Source organism: Ranitomeya variabilis, chromosome 4 (genome assembly GCF_051348905.1).
Source record: "Ranitomeya variabilis isolate aRanVar5 chromosome 4, aRanVar5.hap1, whole genome shotgun sequence".
Lineage (NCBI taxonomy): Eukaryota > Metazoa > Chordata > Amphibia > Anura > Dendrobatidae > Ranitomeya > Ranitomeya variabilis.
The window spans coordinates 745964150-745985824 of NC_135235.1; the positions used below are offsets into that span (position 1 = coordinate 745964150).

General features: G+C 46.8%; 2 protein-coding genes across 2 annotated transcripts in view; one reads left to right on the forward strand and one right to left on the reverse strand.

Annotated features, from left to right (window-relative positions):
• Positions 1 to 21675, forward strand: part of LOC143768074 (uncharacterized) — an 804664-nt gene that overhangs the window by 632834 nt on the left and 150155 nt on the right. The window lies entirely within an intron of this gene.
• The window catches only part of LOC143768088 (uncharacterized), a 157613-nt gene that overhangs the window by 118391 nt on the left and 17547 nt on the right, over positions 1 to 21675 (reverse strand). Inside the window, exons 3-6 of the mRNA XM_077256780.1 lie at positions 5684 to 5863; positions 5477 to 5600; positions 5296 to 5393; positions 5007 to 5097 (exon numbers count right to left, since the gene is read on the reverse strand). Coding sequence (XP_077112895.1) covers positions 5007 to 5097; positions 5296 to 5393; positions 5477 to 5600; positions 5684 to 5863 — 493 coding nt within the window. The remainder of the gene's footprint in view (positions 1 to 5006; positions 5098 to 5295; positions 5394 to 5476; positions 5601 to 5683; positions 5864 to 21675) is intronic.

A 21675-nucleotide genomic window follows, 5' to 3' on the forward strand; every position in this document is an offset into this window, starting at 1 on the left:
TCAGAATAAGTTCCAACGAGCCTGACGGGGAGAAAGACATCTAGCGGATCTAAGGAACTCTAGATTGCGATGGTCATTTAGCACTATGATCTGTTGTGCAGCTCCTTGCAGATGATGCCTCCATTCTTTGAAAGCCGCAATAATAGCCAGCAATTCCTTGTCTCCCACGTCGTAATTCTTCTCTGCTGAGGTTAGTCTACGGGAAAAGAAAGCACAAGGATGTAGCAGACCCTTCTCTCCAGTTCTTTGGGAGAGAATAGCCCCCAAAGCATTATCAGAAGCGTCCACCTCCACAATGAAAGGATGTGTTGGATCTGGGTGTATCAACAGCGGTGCTGATGTGAAACAGATCTTCAGCTGATCAAAAGCTTCTTGAGCCTGTGATGACCACTTAAAGGGCTTTTCCTTCTTTGTCAAGGAAGTAATGGGACGGACAATATCAGAAAAATTTCAAATGAAGCGTCTGTAGAAATTTGCAAAACCAATAAAACGTTGGACCTCCTTAACGTTCTTGGGTGTGGGCCAGTCAAGGATAGCCTGAATCTTACCAGATTCCATGTTCAGCCCCTGGGGAGACATGATATAACCCAAGAACTGTATCTCAGAACAATGGAACTCGCATTTCTCCGGCTTGATATACAGTTGGTTCTCTTTCAGACATCTTAAAACAGTTTTGACATGTTCTTCATGTTCCTGTAGAGAGTCAGAAAAGATTAGTATATCGTCCAAATAGGTCACCACAAACTGGTCCAACAAATCTCTGAAGATGTCATTAACAAGGTGTTGAAATGCTGCAGGGATGTTACAAAGCCCGAAGGGCATCACAAGAGATTCAAAGTGTCCATACCGGCATCTGAATGCTGTCTTCCACTCATCCCCTGGACGAATATGCACCAAATTATAAGCCCCACGAAGATCCAGCTTAGAGAACACCTTAGCGTGGCGGACTCTTTCCAGTAATTCGGGAATCAGAGGCAAAGGGTAACGGTTTCGTACGGTTACCTTATTGAGTTCCCGATAGTCAACACAGGGTCTCAGTGTCCCATCCTTCTTTACAAAAAAAATGGGTGCCCCTGCTGGTGAGGAAGAAGGACGTACGAAGCCTTTGGCCAGATTTTCATCAATATAGTCCTTTATGGCTTGAAGCTCAGGTGCCGCCAAAGTGACCAAAAGGAATATCTGCCCCAGGAAGCAACTCAATGGAACAGTCATAATGCCTGTGTGGAGGAAGTTGATCTGCATTCTTCTTGTCACAGAGGTCAGAGAACTCTTTATATGCTGGAGGTAAAGAAGATACCTGTATATGTGGTTCCGTAGCTGTGGACTCAGGGACAGCTTCTGTTAACGCCGAGTTGCTCCTTGTTGGGAAGATAATCTCCTTTGTCTCCCAGTTGATAATTGGGTTCTGAGAACGCAACCAAGGAATGCCTAAAATCACAGGAAAATGAGGAGAAGAAATTAGCAAGAAAGAAAGTTGCTCCTGATGACTAGGCTCCAACAAAATTTCAAGGGGTGCGGTCTCCTGATCCACAGGCCCAGAGATTAAGGGTGACCCATCCACTGTATCCATGGTAATTGGAGAGGCTCTTTGCTGAATTTTAATACCATGCTCCTTGGCAAATGCGATATCCATGAAATTGTCACCTGCACCAGAGTCAATCATAGCAGGATCCAGAGAAGCATTCCAGAGTTATAACCTCCTAAAGGGACAGTGGTCAGTATTGTAAAAATTGGCCCGATCATTAACGTGCAAACCACCCTCGGGGGTTAAGGGGTTAAAGGAGTCTGTCATTCTTTAAATTAAAGACTTTATTCTGGGTGTGTGCTTTTTTTTTTTTATACAAATTTGACTATGGGGTTAGTAATGTGGATGTCTTAAAGACGCCTCTCCATTACTAACCTCTGGGCTTGATGTCACCTGACAATACAAAGGTGACATCAATCCCCCTCAACTATCACCCCACTTGCCACCGCACCATGGCAAGTGAGAAGAGTGGGGGTAATTGCCAGAATTGGTGCATCTTATATATATGCGCCATTTCTGGGGCTGCTGTGAGCTGATGGTTTTAGTCTGGAATGAAGAGAAATGTCCATGGGACCTTCGTAGGCTATTAACATCAGCCCGCAGCTATCTGCCAAGCCTTTGCTGGTTATTAATTATAGGGGGACTTTACATTATTATTATTTTTAGGAGGCCCCCATCTTAATAACCAGGAGAGGCTAAGTATACAGCTGTTAGTTGATATTAATATCCTGGGAAGCTCCACGGGTATTACCCCCTTCCTAGACTATAAACATCTGCCATCAGCTGTCCGCTTTCCCTCTGCTGGTTAATAAATTGTCGGGGGACCCCATGCCAGTATTTTAGTAAGTAATAAAATACACGTAGAGTAAGCTGCGCACGCTGTAGTAATTCTATATGTGACTGACATTTTTATATCTAATAAAATTCTGTTGAGTTACGCTGTGATTTTACTGTACGCAGCAGATGAATTACTGGCTTTTCAAAGGAAATGGGTGTGTAAAAAATCGGACGGCGCTCGCATGGTCCAAGTGACGTATGATATTTTTCTTTCACCCAGTGACTTGAATTGCCGAGTGTAATCCGAGATACAAGGCAGTCGCAGCATGTTCATAGAATAACACTATTTAGACAGCGGGGGCTGAATACAACTCTCAATATTGTCCTACTCCCGCTGATCGCAGGCAGAGCAGAGGACAATAATGTGAGCTGTCTGTAACACCCGGCGCCGGGGATTAGCGCAAACAGTACCGCTGATTCCCAGGTGCAGGTACGTGTGATTCTAATGCGGCACATCTTTGCCACACGTATGAAACAGATATCTCCGGGCCAGACAAAATTGTTGGCACTTTGCCAAAATTTGCTTCCGGCCATGACTATCTATAATGCTATAATGTAGCGTTGGATGCGTCCTTGTGTACGAAGCCGGTATAGACTGCGCCTGCACAGTGTGGCCGGAGTCAGAAGGACACATCCAGCGTTAATAGAGGTGACAGGGAGGACAACGAGAATGGCGCAATCTCTGGCGCTATTTTATTGAAGATAAAATCGTACACAGTGTCTTCAACAAAGTGTAAAAATATTTAACGTAGACAACACGTAGCAGGGGAGCGGGGGAAAGGTTTATTGTTTTTTGTTTGTTTGTTCGTTTGTATGTAGGTATGTATGTATGTATATGAAAACACGCATGCAGGATGGGGGAGCATATAATAAGATGGGGGACATATGAAAAACAAGGGGAGCGCATACCAAGCTCGAAGGAGCATATACCAGGATGGGGAAGCATATACCAGGCTGGAGGAGCATATACCAGGATGGGGGGGGGGGAGCGAGCATATGCCAGGATGGGGGGGTGGAGCATATACCAGGATGGGGGGGGGCATATACCAGGATGGGGGAAGGAGCATATACCAAGATGGGGGGGGGAGCGTATACCAGGATGGGGGGGGAGCATATACCAGTATGGGGAAGGGGGGGAGCGTATATCTGTATGGGGGGAGGAGCATATACCAGGATGGGGGGGAGCGAGCATATACCAGGACGGGGGGGGGGGGGAGGGGGGGGCATATACCAGGACTAGCTGTAGAACCCGTTCTACGCCCGGGTTGTGAGGATTTTTATTGGTACATTTTTGTGCTATGTTAAAGGGAACCCGTCACCAGAAATAATGTTGTTAGCCTGCAAATATGCAGTCGATATGCAGGTTAACAGTGCTATTATGGTGCCTGGCGCCCGCATGCGGGCGTAGATAAAATGATCTTTATTCTTAGCAGTATGGTCAGTTCAAAAAAGTTTGCTCATTTCTGCATCAAGATGTTTATTCTTCCCAAGAGACCTCATACAACTCATCACGTAAAGTAGGGTATCAATAATCAATTGTGTCCAGAAACACCTTTGTACATAGAAGAACTTCATATGCTGGCATGTCACGTCTCACCATGACTACTCTGTAATGTTCTTGTACTGGCATGCTCCTGCACTGTCACTTTTCTAACCAGCCTTCACAATATAGTCCATGGTTGCGCTGGTGGAGATGCTGCACTAAATTCACAGGGTCACTTAGCTCATTGTGTAAGAGTCAATTTAGCCATTTATCTGTTATTACCAGAGCTAAGTTGTTACCCGGTTTAGAGTAGATTATTACCGGACCCTACATCTAAATCCTTTCCTGATCTACCTAAATATTTCTTGTTGACCTCAAAACGGTTTGGTTTCCAGGACCGGTACGGTCGCTAGAAATTCAACATATAATTACATTTCACTGTTATGGCGACCAGAATTAATTGATCCCATTCACATTAGGTACACTGATATACCACAAAAGGAGGATTCTCAATCATGCCCCATATGTTAAACTAAATACTAGCTGCATAAGCATGCTTGGCTTTCACTGGGGAAACACTTAGTAGGAAGTGTACTCCTGATAGAATGTCAGATAAGTTTGAATGCAATGATACCGGAAAAACGAGTAAGGTATGAATAACACATTACCTAATGTCGGGCGTGTGGAGATCCCTGGCGTCCCTCTGCCTCAACGCGCGTTTCGCAATGCTTCCTCGGGAGGCGTGTTGAGGCAGGGGGAAGGCTAGTTTAAATAACAATGAATGCCGCGCTGTGTAGCTAATGTGAATAAGTTGTTGTAATGAATTATCACTGCAGCTATTCTTATGTATTCACTTTATGTGCGGCCACTGGTTTGGAGTATCCAATGGCACTTAAGTCCCTCTATATTTGGATCTAGCACCTTTTTCTTACTGAATGTATTTTAACCTTTATGTCAATAAAAAATTAATTTTATTTAAAGTACCACTTTATTTGGGATCAATTAATTCTGGTCGCCATAACAGTGAAATATATTCCTCGTTAGTGGTACACCACCCCTTTTCATTTAAGGGTGTTGTTATTTAGGGGCAACTTTTTGTGAATTAAACATATAATTACAGTAGAATCTGTGACTTCTCTGTATTTAGTGGTCACTACTCACCTGGGTAGTCATATGTAGGAATCTCCTCTTTACACCGCTCATCACCCCTCACATATGTCTCTGTAGTATTAATATGGGTCAGATCTTCACCCTGAAACAAATATTGTAAAAGTCACCGACAGATGGAGAAGTCACATCTATGATCAGCTCTAATCCTGCCATCTCCACCGTTCTCATTACACAAGTATAAATAATAGAATACTGGGGGATAAAACAAGACTGAGCACAAGACCTTCACAGCCATCTACACATCATAGGGGAGATCTCATGACACCTTCTCTCCATCTACCTGATGATCCTGAGGAACATTGGGATCTTCTTCTTTACAGTCCTGTGGAAGAAGAGGATGGGGACATCTCTCTGGTGTTGTCCTCTTACTGGATAGATCTGGAGGAAACACATACAGGGACTGAATTCGTTCTTTACATACAGATAATTATAGGCCGTGTGTATTTAGTCCTGTCCATTACCTGGTGATGTGAGGGGCTGGGGAACCTCCATCATGACATCATTGTACACATCTTTTTGTCCTTCCAAATACTCCCACTCCTCCATGGAGAAATAGACGGAGACATCCTGACACCTTATAGGAACCTGACACATACAATGATACCGTCATCCCCCCGATCCCTTCATAGCGTTACTGTATAATGTCCCAGCATTCCCAGCAGTGTCACCTCTCCAGTCAGCAGCTCAGTCATCTTGTAGGTGAGTTCTAGGATCTTCTGGTCATTGATGTCCTCATGTTTTAGGGGGTGAGGTGGAGGCCCCGTGATTGGGCTCAGGGGTCTTCCCCATCCCCCAGACACAGGGTCCTGACAGCGCTCACTAGAGGTCTTCTTCACTACTGTGTAATCCTGGTTATGGAGAGACATATTAATAAATCACACTACAGACATTTCTAGAGTCCTCACCTCTACATGTTCTGTCCATCTGTTATTCACATAGATAATAATGCTGTTGTAAAAAGAAGCCATGACGTATCTGGAGAACTCTTGCAGGAGCTGCATAGATGAGGAGAGGCTGCCATCTGCTAGCCAGCCAAAATCAAGTGGAACCAAAGTTTACTGGAAAGTTTGCAGAGGGAGTGACCTTGTGTGCTTGACTGGATCAGGTGACCCACAGGAAAGACTTCTCTGGTATAAAAGCCTTGCGAGCCCATCCACAAGGATATTTGGCACCCGGGAAGGGAGCGGGGCAGATGTGCACCAGAGACACCACTGAATTCCTTGTTTATTCTAAACCTGTTATTCCCTCAACTGTTAAATTGCATAGCTACTAACACTAATTGTTTAAAAGTTACTGTTGTATATAAATAGCATCGTATCAACCCTTGGCATCCAGACAACCGCATTACTTTTGGTATATTCAGCAGGATGCAACATTAAGATACAGAGATGGCGAACCACTCTGTGACCAAGCCGGCAAGGGAAGTATATGCAGCGCCCCAGAGTCCTGGTCGTTGCAGTACTGTGGCCCCGCCACTAAGGGGAGCCATGGTACGTCTGATGGCACTGAAGGAGTTCATCTGACCAGGTATCACAGTCACCAATACATTTCATAGCCGGGCCACCAGGGGGAGCTAAGGGTGCTATTCATTAGGCCACTCCCCACCATTGTGGGTAAACTGGGGGTCAGGCAGGAAGTTAGAAGAGAAAGCTGACTGGATTAGGCCAGACAACACCTGGTGGCAGAGGGTGTTGGAGGGGAAGAGACAGTAGGGCCTCTGTCAGGTTTGGGACCCTGATGGAGACCTGGCTACAGGAAAGAAAGTAATGGGACCGTGCCTGCACTGAGAAGCGGCGGTGCCCTAAGGAAGGACTAGAAGAGAGATATATTGTGCTGAGTGAGAAACGAGATCGAAGCAATAGGAGAATACCAGTAGGAGTCGTGCTGTGAGAACGAGGCAACATCCTACTGAGGCGCATAACCGGTGGCCGGAACGCCGAGAGAGTATTATAACACTGAGCTTCAAGCAATACTCTAAACAGCGGCAGGACAGTCAGTCTCAGGCGGGCTGTCTCACTAAAATCACCTATGAAGTCTTGGGGGGCAACTTGTGGAGAGAGGCGTCTCTAGGGTCCCGGAAGAGCTCCGAGCCTACCCGTCAAACGGGTGCCGTTCCAACCAGATTAACAGGGAGGGACGGAGGATTAGCAGAACAGCATCTAATCGAGTTGTGAGGGAACTTAAGAAACAGACACAACAGTTGTGGGGTACTTTCCGTAAGCACAGCAGGGAAGGACTGCAACACATAGCGCTAAGAAGGAAGGTACTGATTTCCACCTGCAAAGTGAACTCTGGAGGTGCCATTGGACCGGCCGGACTTGCGCAGCCTGGTGATCTGGATTCTGGACTGAGGACTCAGAGATCTTCAGTAAAGAGGTAAAGAGACTGCAACCTGGTGTCCTCGTTATTTACCGCGACCTGCACCCCACAACTGCACCGTTACACCACCACTTATTGCACTGGACGTCCCCCACTGACAGACAGGGCCACGGACCGGGTCTAGCCACCGTGACAACCCCAGAACAGACTCCCAGAGACCCGGCGCCGGGTACCCCTCGGCCCTGCGGCGGTGTGGGGGCGCTCCATATAACCTTGGGGACTATGCTCAGCAACCTTCCGAAGTTCACAGGGAGCAGCGTGTCACTGTGGGACTGGGCAGAGATGCTGAAAAGCATGCTAAGCATGTATCCCCCCCTGACCCCTTCCATTCAGGCCAAGATAACCCTCCTGACCCTTGATGGGGAGGCCCGGCAGACGGTTATGTACCACCCACCTAGGGATCGTGAGACTGTGGAAAAGATGATAAAAATCTTGGAGGATATGCATGGTGACACCATGGACCTAAGGCACCTCCACAAGCAGTTGTTCCAGCGGGTCCAAGGGGAAAGTGAGACCATAGCTCAGTTTGTTAATGCATTGCAGGAACTGATGGCCCATATCACCTAGAAGACCCAAGACAGGCACAGAGGACTGGGTCTCTTGGACGAAGTAATTCGGGACCAACTTGTTGCTGGACTGAAGGACTCCTCTCTGAAGCAGATCTTCAAAGAGAGCCCATGCCTGAATCCCAGTCTGGGTTTCCTTGAGGTAGGGGTCAGAGTTACAGTCTTGGAGAGAGAGACCCCTGTTCTCATCGCCGCTGTTCGGAGTCATGAAGTGGTCACCCCTGAGTCAACACGTACTGAGCCCGACCGGGTGCGGCAATACATCAAGAGATTTGTGACATTCGAGGTGAGCTGTGCAGCATCAAGCATCCAGCTGATCACCCGAACTCATGTGAGAGGAGGTCAGAGCGGGAAAGTGGCTCCTTCTAGACCTCAACATGCCGCGTACATAGCCCATCAGTGGAACGCGAGTGAGCGTGTTGGACCTGAGGTTGAAGGGGACACATTTCAAAAGTCTGTCCGAATCAAGAAAGGTGGAGACGGGGGCACCAGTTAAACTAATGTGCCCCACTGTCGTGGAGCATACCATGGGGTTTCGAGCATCAGAGGGTGGAAGAGAGAATTCTGAGGATATTGGCTCCAAGAGACCCATTACCTGGACTGAATTCAATGGGCAAAGCATTCACTGCTTGATGGACAAGGGGTCTCAGGTGACCACAATGTCTATTTCCCGAGTCATTTTCCCAAAGTTGCTTGCTCAAGAACAAAACACACCACCCGACTGGTGGTGGCTAATCACCTGCCTATCCAAGTAGCAGGAGTAGTGTGGGATCTGGACAGGAATAGTGTTGACAAAGGGGTCTGGAAGCAGAGGACTCATTATAACCCAGGGCATGAATATGCAAAAAGAGGTGGGACAATTCTTAGCTGAGGGCCCTGATAAAAACAGATGACCCGTGCCACCCGTGACCCGGCAAGTAAAAAGGTGTTCCAGCAACTAGTGCGATTCAGAAAAATTCAGACGTTACCCGCTGCCTTCCAGTATCTTGGCAAAGTATTGATAGAGTCAGAAGCCACAGTGACACTGCCAGTGGGACAGACTGTACTCACTATGCCAGTACTGACCCAAATATCCTTAGAGGGTGTGGACGGCCATATTGAGCCTATAGATGGAGAAGAAGCAATTTCCGGATTATTGGTTGCCCCCACCCTGGCTACCGTGCGACAGGGACGAATACCTGTGCGCTGTAAAAACAAAAGTGGAGCAATTCTACAGTTGATGCCCCGACAAGAAGTGTCTCAAGTTTATATAATGCCAGAAGATCTCCCCAGAGATGATGCTATAGGACTGACACCTGTGGGAAGAGACCCATGGAGCAGAGCGGTGTCGCTTGATAGTCAGGAAAGCCAAAGCGAACCACTGGCTGGACTTCACCTCTTGGAACAGATGAAGGACAGCCTCACAGGGTTTTCCTCAACGTAAGTTTGGCACGTTGAAAATTTATTACAGCGATATCGAGAGGTGTTTGCACAGCATGAAGATGACTTTGGGTGCACCCATGCTGTTTCTCATGAGATCCCTACAGGAACCACTGCTCCCATCCAAGAGAGGTATCAGCAGGTCAGATGTACCAGGAGGTGAAATAACTGTTGGCCCACATACTGCGTAATGGCGTGATCCGCAAGAGCCAAAGTCCCTGGGCGGCCCCCATCGTATTCGGAAAAAAGATGGTACCCTGCGTGAGTTTCTGTGTGGACTACAGGAGGCTGAACGCATGTACTGTATGGAATTCCTATCCCTTGTCCAGAATTGAGGATTCCCTATCTGCATTAGGAAAAGCCAAATATTTTTCCCTCACTGATTTAGCCAGTGGCTACTGGCAAGTCCCGGTGGCTGAGAAGGACTGCCAGAAAACAGCCTTTGTCCTCCCTATGGGCCTGTTCAAGTTCAACAGGATGCCTTTCAAGCTATGTGCACACGTTGTGAATTTGCCTTTGGAATTTTCTGTGTGGATTCTGCATCTCTTGGCAGAAGCCGAAGGTCAAAATCTGCGCGTTTTTAATGCGGATTTTGTGCGTTTTTCCTGCGGATTTACTGCTCATTCTGTGCAGATTTCATGCGTTTTTACCCGTGCGTTTCCCTATAATGGAATGGGTGCAGAAATGCACAAAGAATTGACATGGTCCTTTTTTTAATCCGCTGCGGATTCCGTGACGAATTTTCCGCACCATTTGCACAGCAATTTTTTTCCCATTGATTTACATTGTACTGTAAATCACTTGCGGTTCTGCAGCGTTTCTGTGTGGAAAAAACGCTGCGGATCTGCAGTAAATCCGCAACATGTGCACATAGCCTCAGACTGACGAATGCACCAGGAACCTTTCAGAGGTTGATAGAAAGATGCCTCGCAGACCTGAATTTTGAAGCCCCTTTGATCAATCTGGATGACAATCATTTATTCTGCCACATTTGAAGAATATCGTCACCGGCTTTAGCAAGTGCTGGAGCGGCTTCAAAGACATGGATTAAAAATAAAGCCCCAGAAGTGTCACTTATTCAAGTGGAAAATTGAACACCTGAATCACACAATGTCTAGTGAGGGAGATAACCCACCGCAGAGAAGGTGGCTGCAGTACTGAAGTGGCCCAGGCCTACCGACCTGAGAAAACTGTGAGCATTCCTAGTGCTAGGCTGGATACTACTGCAGTTTCATAAGGGACTAGGCCAAGATTGCGGTACCACTCAACTAGTTGCTGTGGGCACGGCTGAGGGAGCCAAACGTCAACCCATTCAATCGGAACAATGACAAGAGGAAGCATTTCAGGTATTGAAGATGGCATTGACAGATGCCCCAATCTTGGCTTACCCTGACTTCTCCCAGCCCTTCGTGCTGTACACCAATAGAAGCCTATAAGGACTCAGGGCACTATTGGCTCAGGTACAATAAGGAAGAGAGTGGGTGATCACGTATGCCAGTAGGTCACAGAGACACAGAAGAATCCAGACAATTACAGTTTGTTTAAACTGAAGTTTCTGGTGCTGGTATGGGCCATGACTGAGAAACTCACTGAGTATTTGTCGGGGTCAGAAATACACGTGTGGACGGACAACAATCCCCTGGCTCGTCTAGAAAATGCAAACTGAGATCTCTAGAATAGAGGTGGCTCGCAAGGACATCTAAATAACAGTACAAGATCTCCTATCGGTCCCAGAATAAGCATGCAGATGCCTTGTTCCGAATCACCCAAGCCAGACCAAAGACAGACATAGATGAAGAGCTTGAGAGTGAGGAGATCGCAGATTTTAGGCAATTTGCTGCTTCTGTAATAACCGCTCAGGAGTAAAGAGAAAAGCCCAGATTCACCCAAAATCTTGGCCGCTCAAGGGACCAGTGGATACACTTGCAATAGTCCGATCTGGTGCTGGCAAGGCTGAGGAAGTGGGTTCCCCTGGTGCAAAGGCCTGATCAGTGTTATGACCCCAATGGCGAGGGTCTCAGAGATATCAGCCAGTCTGCGAAGTACAAAAATCCAGCTCATAGGGCAGTGGTAACTGGGTTAACCATATATCTACTCCTAACGCCAACACTAGAAGTAGCCGGGGAACATGCCTACGTTGGTCGCTAGATGTCTCGCGCCAGCCGGAGAGCTAACTACCCCTAGAAGAGGAAAACAAAGACCTCTCTTGCCTCCAGAGAAAGGACCCCAAAAGTAGGATACAAGCCCCCCTACAAATAATAACGGTGAGGTAAGAGTAAATGACAAACACAGAGATGAACTAGGTATAGCAAAGAGAGGCCCACTTACTAATAGCAGAATGTAGTAAGATAACTTATATGGTCAACAAAAACCCTATCAAAAATCCACGCTGGAGATTCAAGAACCCCCGAACCGTCTAACGGCCCGGGGGGAGAACACCAGCCACCCTAGAGCTTCCAGCAAGGTCAGGATACAGATAATATACAAGCTGGACAAAAATGCAAACAAAAACAAATAGCAAAAAGCAAGAAAGCAGACTTAGCTTAATCAACAGGAACCAGGATCAGAAGACAAGAGCACTAGAGATTAGCTCTGATATCAACGTTGCCAGGCATTGAACTGAAGGTCCAGGGAGCTTATATAGCAACACCCCTGACCTAACGACCCAGGTGAGCATACAAGGGATGAATGACATACCCAGAGTCAAATCACTAGTAGCCACTAGAGGGAGCCAAAAGGTAAATTCACAACAGTACCCCCCCTTTAGTGAGGGGTCACCGAACCCTCACCAAGACCACCAGGGCGATCAGGATGAGCGGCGTGAAAGGCACGAACTAAATCGGCCGCATGCACATCAGAGGCGACCACCCAGGAATTATCCTCCTGACCATAGCCCTTCCACTTGACCAGGTACTGAAGCCTCCGCCTGGAGAGACGAGAATCTAAGATCTTCTCCACCACGTACTCCAACTCGCCCTCAACCAACACCGGAGCAGGAGGCTCAGCAGAAGGAACCACAGGCACAACGTACCGCCGCAACAAGGACCTATGAAATACGTTGTGAATGGCAAACGACACCGGAAGATCCAGGCGAAAGGATACAGGATTAAGGATCTCCAATATCTTGTAAGGACCAATGAATCGAGGCTTAAATTTGGGAGAGGAGACCTTCATAGGAACAAATCGAGAAGACAGCCATACCAAATCCCCAACACGAAGTCGGGGACCCACACCGCGGCGGCGGTTGGCAAAACGCTGAGCCTTCTCCTGTGACAACTTCAAGTTGTCCACCACATGATTCCAGATCCGCTGCAACCTATCCACCACAGAATCCACTCCAGGACAGTCAGAAGGCTCCACATGTCCCGAGGAAAAACGAGGATGGAAACCGGAGTTGCAGAAAAATGGCGAAACCAAGGTGGCAGAACTAGCCCGATTATTAAGGGCAAATTCAGCCAACGGCAAGAAGGTCACCCAATCATCCTGATCAGAAGAGACAAAACACCTCAAATACGCCTCCAGAGTCTGATTAGTTCGTTCCGTTTGTCCGTTAGTCTGTGGATGAAAAGCGGACGAAAACGACAATTCAATGCCCATCCTACCACAAAAGGATCGCCAGAACCTGGAAACAAACTGGGATCCTCTGTCCGACACAATATTCTCAGGAATGCCGTGCAAACGAACCACGTTCTGGAAGAACACAGGAACCAGATCAGAAGAGGAAGGCAGCTTAGGCAAAGGAACCAGATGGACCATCTTGGAGAAACGATCACATATCACCCAGATGACAGACATGCCCTGAGACACCGGAAGATCCGAAATGAAATCCATAGAGATGTGTGTCCAAGGTCTCTTCGGGACAGGCAAGGGCAAGAGCAACCCGCTGGCACGTGAACAGCAAGGCTTAGCTCGAGCACAAGTACCACAGGACTGCACAAATGACCGCACATCCCTTGACAAGGAAGGCCACCAAAAGGACCTGGCCACCAGATCTCTGGTGCCAAAAATTCCCGGGTGCCCTGCCAACACTGAGGAATGAACCTCGGAAATGACTCTGCTGGTCCATTTAGCAGGCACAAACAATCTGTCAGGTGGACAAGAGTCAGGCCTACCAGCCTGAAATCTCTGCAACACACGTCGCAGATCTGGAGAAATAGCTGACAAGATAACTCCTTCCTTAAGAATACCCTCAGGTTCAGCGACTCCAGGAGCATCAGGCACAAAGCTCCTAGACAGAGCATCGGCCTTCACATTCTTAGAACCTGGTAAATACGAGACCACAAAGTCAAAACGGGAGAAAAACAATGACCAGCGGGCCTGTCTAGGATTCAGGCGTTTAGCAGACTCGAGATACATCAGATTTTTGTGATCAGTCAATACCACCACACGATGCTTAGCACCCTCGAGCCAATGACGCCACTCCTCAAATGCCCACTTCATGGCCAACAACTCCCGATTGCCCACATCATAATTTCGCTCTGCCGGCGAAAACTTCCTAGAGAAAAAGGCACAAGGTCTCATAGTAGAGCAACCAGGGCCTCTCTGCGACAAAACGGCCCCTGCCCCAATCTCCGAAGCATCCACCTCAACCTGAAAGGGAAGTGAGATGTCAGGCTGGCACAAAACAGGCGCCGAAGTAAACCGGCGTTTCAACTCCTGGAAAGCCTCCACGGCAGCAGGAGCCCAGTTAGCCACATCAGAGCCTTTCTTGGTCATATCCGTCAACGGTTTAACAACGCTAGAAAAATTAGCGATAAAACGACGGTAGAAGTTAGCAAAACCCAAGAACTTCTGAAGACTCTTAACTGACGAGGGTTGAGTCCAATCATGAATAGCTCGGACCTTGACTGGGTCCATCTCCACAGCAGAAGGGGAAAAAATGAACCCTAAAAAGGGAACCTTCTGTACACCAAAGAGACACTTTGAGCTTTTAACAAACAAAGAATTTTCACGCAAAATCTTGAAAACCATCCTGACCTGCTCCACATGCGAGTCCCAATCATCAGAAAAAAACAGAATATCATCCAGATAAACGATCAAAAATTTATCCAGATACTTCCGGAAGATGTCATGCATAAAGGACTGAAAAACTGAAGGTGCATTAGAGAGCCCAAATGGCATCACCAAGTACTCAAAATGACCTTCGGGCGTATTGAATGCGGTTTTCCATTCATCTCCTTGCTTAATGCGCACAAGGTTGTACGCACCACGAAGGTCTATCTTGGTGAACCACTTGGCACCTTTAATCCGGGCAAACAAGTCTGACAACAGCGGCAAAGGATACTGAAATTTGACAGTGATCTTATTTAAAAGCCGATAGTCAATACAAGGCCTCAAAGATCCGTCCTTTTTGGCCACAAAAAAGAATCCCGCACCAAGAGGGGAAGAAGGACGGATATGCCCCTTCTCCAGAGACTCCTTGATATATGAACGCATCGCGGTATGTTCAGGTACCGACAGATTAAACAGTCTTCCCTTAGGAAACTTACTGCCTGGAATCAAATCTATTGCACAGTCACATTCCCTATGAGGAGGCAATGCACTTGACCTAGACTCGCTGAAGACATCCTGATAATCAGACAAATACGCCGGAACTTCCGAAGGCGTAGAAGTAGCAATAGACACGGGCAGGGAATCTCCATGAATTCCATGACAGCCCCAACTTGACACTGACATTGCCTTCCAGTCCAAGACTGGATTATGGGTCTGTAACCATGGCAAACCCAAAACAACCAAATCATGCATCTTATGCAGAACAAGAAAACGTATCACCTCCCGATGTTCAGGAGTCATGCACATGGTAACCTGTGTCCAAAACTGCGGTTTATTTTCTGCCAATGGCGTAGCATCAATACCCCTAAGAGGGATAGGATTTTCTAATGGCTCAAGAACAAAACCGCAGCGCTTGGCAAATGACAGATCCATAAGACTCAGGGCAGCACCTGAATCCACAAACGCCATGACAGGATACGATGACAGTGAGCAAATCAAAGTTACAGATAGAATAAATTTAGGTTGCAAATTACCAATGGCGACCGGACTAACAACCTTAGTAAGACGTTTAGAGCATGCTGAGATAACATGTGTAGAATCACCACAGTAGTAACACAAGCCATTCTGGCGTCTATGAATTTTCCGCTCATTTCTAGTCAGGATTCTATCACATTGCATTAAATCAGGTGCCTGTTCAGATAACACCATGAGGGAATTTGCGGTTTTGCGCTCCCGCAACCGCCGGTCAATTTGAATTGCCAGGGCCATGGAATCATTCAGACCTGTGGGAATGGGAAAACCCACCATCACATTCTTAATGGCTTCAGAAAGGCCATTTCTAAAATTTGCAGCCAATGCACACTCGTTCCACTGGGTCAGCACGGACCATTTCCGAAATTTTTGGCAATACACTTCAGCCTCGTCCTGGCCCTGAGACATAGCCAGCAAGGCTTTTTCTGCCTGAATCTCAAGATTGGGTTCCTCATAAAGCAAACCGAGCGCCAGAAAAAACGCATCAATATCAGCCAATGCCGGATCTCCTGGCGCCAGCGAGAAAGCCCAATCCTGAGGGTCGCCCCGTAAAAAAGAAATAACAATTTTTACTTGCTGAGCGGAGTCTCCAGAGGAACAGGGTCTCAGGGACAAAAACAATTTACAATTATTCCTGAAATTTCTAAACTTAAATCGGTCTCCGGAAAACAGTTCAGGAATCGGTATCTTAGGTTCTGACATAGGATTTCTGGTAACATAATCTTGTATGCCCTGCACACGAGCAGCAAGCTGGTCCACACTTGTAATCAAGGTCTGGACATTCATGTCTGCAGCAATCACAAGCCACTCAGAGGTAAAGGGGAAAAGAAAAAAAAATGAGAGAAAGAAAAAAAAAAAAAAAAAACTCAGAACTTTCTTTCTTATAATCCCACTTCTGCAATGCATTTAACATTTAATACTGGCCCGGCAAACTGTTATGACCCCAATGGCGAGGGTCTCAGAGATATCAGCCAGTCTGCGAAGTACAAAAATCCAGCTCATAGGGCAGTGGTAACTGGGTTAACCATATATCTACTCCTAACGCCAACACTAGAAGTAGCCGGGGAACATGCCTACGTTGGTCGCTAGATGTCTCGCGCCAGCCGGAGAGCTAACTACCCCTAGAAGAGGAAAACAAAGACCTCTCTTGCCTCCAGAGAAAGGACCCCAAAAGTAGGATACAAGCCCCCCTACAAATAATAACGGTGAGGTAAGAGTAAATGACAAACACAGAGATGAACTAGGTATAGCAAAGAGAGGCCCACTTACTAATAGCAGAATGTAGTAAGATAACTTATATGGTCAACAAAAACCCTATCAAAAATCCACGCTGGAGATTCAAGAACCCCCGAACCGTCTAACGGCCCGGGGGGAGAACACCAGCCACCCTAGAGCTTCCAGCAAGGTCAGGATACAGATAATATACAAGCTGGACAAAAATGCAAACAAAAACAAATAGCAAAAAGCAAGAAAGCAGACTTAGCTTAATCAACAGGAACCAGGATCAGAAGACAAGAGCACTAGAGATTAGCTCTGATATCAACGTTGCCAGGCATTGAACTGAAGGTCCAGGGAGCTTATATAGCAACACCCCTGACCTAACGACCCAGGTGAGCATACAAGGGATGAATGACATACCCAGAGTCAAATCACTAGTAGCCACTAGAGGGAGCCAAAAGGTAAATTCACAACAGATCAGCAAGCTAGGGCTGCTTTGCCCCCAAGTAACCTGAAGATCTTGGGCCAGTGGGAAAGGCTCTTCCTGAAAGATGGAATGCTTTGCCGAAAGATTCAACTCCCTTGAGAATTCAATGATACCTGGCAAGTAGTGGCTCCAGAAGCGCTGATAGTACAGCTGGCTAAAGAAGCTCAAGAAAGGGTGGCCACTTTGGTGTAGAGAAGACATTTCAGTGGTTGCAACGACTGGTGTACTGGCCTAAATTGCGGCATAAGGTTGAAGGAGTTTGCCAAATATGTCACTGATGTGAGCTGAACAAATATCGGTAACCACCAATCAAAAAATGTATTGTCAAAGCAGGGTGTGATTGATAAAAAACAGTAAAAATTAACTTTTAATAAATATTATTTAAAAATGGTAACCATTAGTAACCAAACAAAGAAGGATTCACAAGAAAAAACACATCCATAGGAATGCCTAAACAAAAAACAAACCCCCGAGATTTGGAGAATATATAATCTAGTAATATCCGTCTCCGGGGAACCGGATCTCTCACCACATGAGATCCCTAGGTACACAATATTCTTCAGTCCTGTATTTCATATCGGCAATATATACAAATTGCAAGAACCACGACCGGAATATAAACTAGAACGATCTCACCTCTATCTTTCTTCCTTCAGTATAGATGAGATCGCCTGGTATTGGCACTGTATCCGAGGGGGGGGGGCAATTTTCGCCACACACTGACCCACGTTGCCAATGAAAAGCTCAACCCCAAAATAGAAATGCATGGTCTATTTTGGGGTTGAGCTTTTCATTGGCAACGTGGGTCAGTGTGTGGCGAAAATTGCCCCCCCCTCGGATACAGTGCCAATACCAGGCGATCTCATCTATACTGAAGGAAGAAAGATAGAGGTGAGATCGTTCTAGTTTATATTCCGGTCGTGGTTCTTGCAATTTGTATATATTGCCGATATGGAATACAGGACTGAAGAATATTGTGTACCTAGGGATCTCATGTGGTGAGAGATCTGGTTCCCCGGAGACGGATATTACTAGATTATATATTCTCCAAATCTCGGGGGTTTGTTTTTTGTTTAGGCATTCCTATGGATGTGTTTTTTCTTGTGAGTCCTTTGTTTGGTTACTAATGGTTACCATTTTTAAATAATATTTATTAAAAGTTAATTTTTACTGTGAGCTGAACAAACCCTGGAACAGAGGACTCCTATTTAGGCTATTCGAACCTCTGCACCTTTAGAGGTCCTGATGATCGACTAGCTGCTGATCAGAATGTCATATAATGGCTATGGATATTGCTTGATGATGACTGATCTCTTCACCAAGTTCGCGGTGGTGACTCCCACCCTGGATCAGACAGCCGAAGCTGCAGCCAGAGCCATCTGTCAGGACTTAATTTGCATATATGGATGCCCAAAGTGCATTCCTTCTGACCAAGGGGCCTGCTTCCAGGGGCAAGTGATGGATGAACTGTATTGTATCTAAGGAATTGACAAATTGAGAACCTGGTTGAGCAGAAGTTTCGGGAAGTGGAATATTCAAGTCAATCTCCAGTGTCAGGAGGACAACTTCAGCCAGGGGACCGTGTACTGGTGCAGGCCAAACAACCCGGGAACAAGCTGGATCATCATTGAGAGGTGGTACCCTACCAAGTGGTGAGGAAATTTCACCCGAATAACTCAGTCTACAAGGTTTTTCCTGAGGGAGATGATGTTGTGGCACCTCGAGTGTTGCACAGAAATATGCTGCGACCCTGCTCTTCTGCAGCAAAGCACCGTAACAGAAGTGGCTGAGGTCACACAAAGTGGAGTCATAGATGAGGAATGGCTTGCAGGGCTGATGAGTACATCGGAGATGCCGTTGCCACTCAAGTGTTAGAGAAAACTAACTTCGAGTCAATTTACCAGCTCCAGTGGCTGAGTCTCCAAGTATTCCAGACACACCTCTATAGGAAGAGCTCAGGTGGACTGAGCTGGCCAACGCTGGAATTTCCCCTAACTGTCTGGTCCCACATACAGCAGAAAACGAAGGGATGTGTTCAACTGTTGGCCGAACTCGGCATACCTGTGGGGGAAACTTCGAACTCAAAAGAATTTCACTCAACCGAGGACTGGCGAGCAAAAAGGGGGGAGAAATGTAACAAGAAGCCATGACATATCTGGAGGACTCTTGCAGGAGGTGCCATTGATGAGGAGAGGCTGGCCAGCTGAAATCAAGTGGAACCAAAGAAAGCTTGAAGGTTTGCAAGGGGAGTGACCTCATGTGCTGGACTTGATCAGGTGACCCACAGAAAAGACTTCCCCGCTATAAAAGCTCTGCGCACCATCCATGAGGAGATTTGATGCCAGGGAAAGGAAGCTGGGCAGACATGCTCCAGAGACATCACTGAGACCAGAGTTGCAGGCCTCAGTGGGGAGTCTACACCACCCAGGTGTTGTTCACCGTCTAGCAAGGTCCAGATTCCCCAGAAGATATCCCCAAGAACAGCGTTCACTGGTCAGAGCCAGAAGCTGTGCCCTGCGCTGGTCAAGTTTCCGAGGCCCGACTACGCCTGTCAAGATCTGACGCCCAGTCCTCTCCGCCTTGTGCCTGAGAGACTTCCGCCGATGGTCAAACGAAGAAGGCCCATGGGGATACTGTGACAGGAGAAGCACGCCTCCGATTGTGGAGGAACAGTGCAAGTGAGCAGGGCCATCACTTCCAGCTATCATCAACGGTACCGGAGTCAGCTGACATTAGGAGTACAGGTTGGGAATGTGCTGGTTGGTACATGGGAGGCTCAATGGGCTTTAATAGACTACATCAGGAAGAGAATTGCAGCCTAGCAAGAAAACTCGGTGACCCCCACTAGGGCCAGAGCTTTGAGTGAACTCACGTGGTGACTATCAAGACTGTTGTGAAATTGGATTTTGGGCTCCCCCGGTGGCCACTGGTGGAATTGAACTGGTGTGCATCATCCCCTCTGTTCACCTGTTTCCATCAGGATGTGGGAGTCGCTATTTAACCTTGCTCCTCTGTCACTTCCATGCCGGTCAACATTGTAATCAGAAGCCTTTCTGTGCATGTTCCTGCTGCTAGACAACTCCCAGCTAAGTTGGACTTTAGTCCTCGTTTGTTTTTGCATTTTGTTCCAGTTCACAGCTGTAGTTTTGTTTCTGTGTCTGGAAAGCTCTTGTGATCTGAAATTGCCACTCTGATGTTATGAGTTAATACTAGAGTCTTAAAGTAATTTCAGGATGGTATTTTGATAGGGTTTTCAGCTGACCATGAAAGTGCCCTTTCTGTCTTCCTGCTATCTAGTAAGCGGACCTCAATTTTGCTAAACCTATTTTCATACTACGTTTGTCATTTCATCTAAAATCACCGCCAATATATGTGGGGGCCTCTGTCTGCCTATCAGGGAAATTTCTCTAGAGGTGAGCCAGGACTATATTTTCCTCTGCCAGGATTAGTTAGTCCTCCGGCCGGCGCTGGGCGTCTAGGGATAAAAAACGTAGGCAACGCTACCCGGCTACTGTTAGTTGTGCGGCAGGTTTAGTTCATGGTCAGTTTAGTTTCCATCCTTCCAAGAGCTAGTACTTATGTTTGCTGGGCTATGTTCTCTTGCCATTGAGAACCATAACAGTTTGACCGGCCCAAAAAAGGTTAAATTAATTGACAGAGAAAGGAGAGAAAAGAGAAGTCTGCTGAAGATTTTTTTTTTTTTTTCCCTTCCCTTCAGTTCTGAGTGTGCTTGTAATTGAATCTCTTGCAAGTCTGCCTATATTGCAGCCTTTCTCTCTCTCTCTCTCCTTCTAATCCTGGAATGGCTCTGTGTTCACCTGTTTAAAATGGATATTCAGAGTTTAGCTGCAGGTTTGAATAATCTCACCACGAAAGTTCAAAATTTACAAGATTTTGTTGTTCATGTTCCTATATCTGAACCTAGAATTCCTTTGCCTGAATTTTTCTCGGGGAATAGATCTTGCTTTCAAAATTTCAAAAATAATTGCAAGTTGTTTTTGTCCCTGAAATCTCGCTCTGCTGGAGATCCTGCTCAGCAGGTCAGGATTGTGATTTCCTTGCTCCGGGGCGACCCTCAGGATTGGGCTTTTGCATTGGCTCCAGGGGATCCTGCGTTGCTCAATGTGGATGCGTTTTTTCTGGCCTTGGGGTTGCTTTATGAGGAACCTCAGTTAGAGCTTCAGGCGGAAAAGGCCTTGATGTCCCTATCTCAGGGGCAAGACGAAGCTGAAATATACTGCCAGAAATTCCGTAAATGGGCTGTGCTTACTCAGTGGAATGAGTGCGCCCTGGCGGCGAATTTCAGAGAGGGTCTCTCTGATGCCATTAAGGATGTTATGGTGGGGTTCCCTGTGCCTGCGGGTCTGAATGAGTCCATGACAATGGCTATCCAGATCGATAGGCGTCTGCGGGAGCGCAAACCTGTGCACCATTTGGCGGTGTCTACTGAGAAGACGCCAGAGAATATGCAATGTGATAGAATTCTGTCCAGAAGTGAACGGCAGAATTTAAGACGAAAAAATGGGTTGTGCTTCTATTGCGGTGATTCAACTCATGTTATATCAGC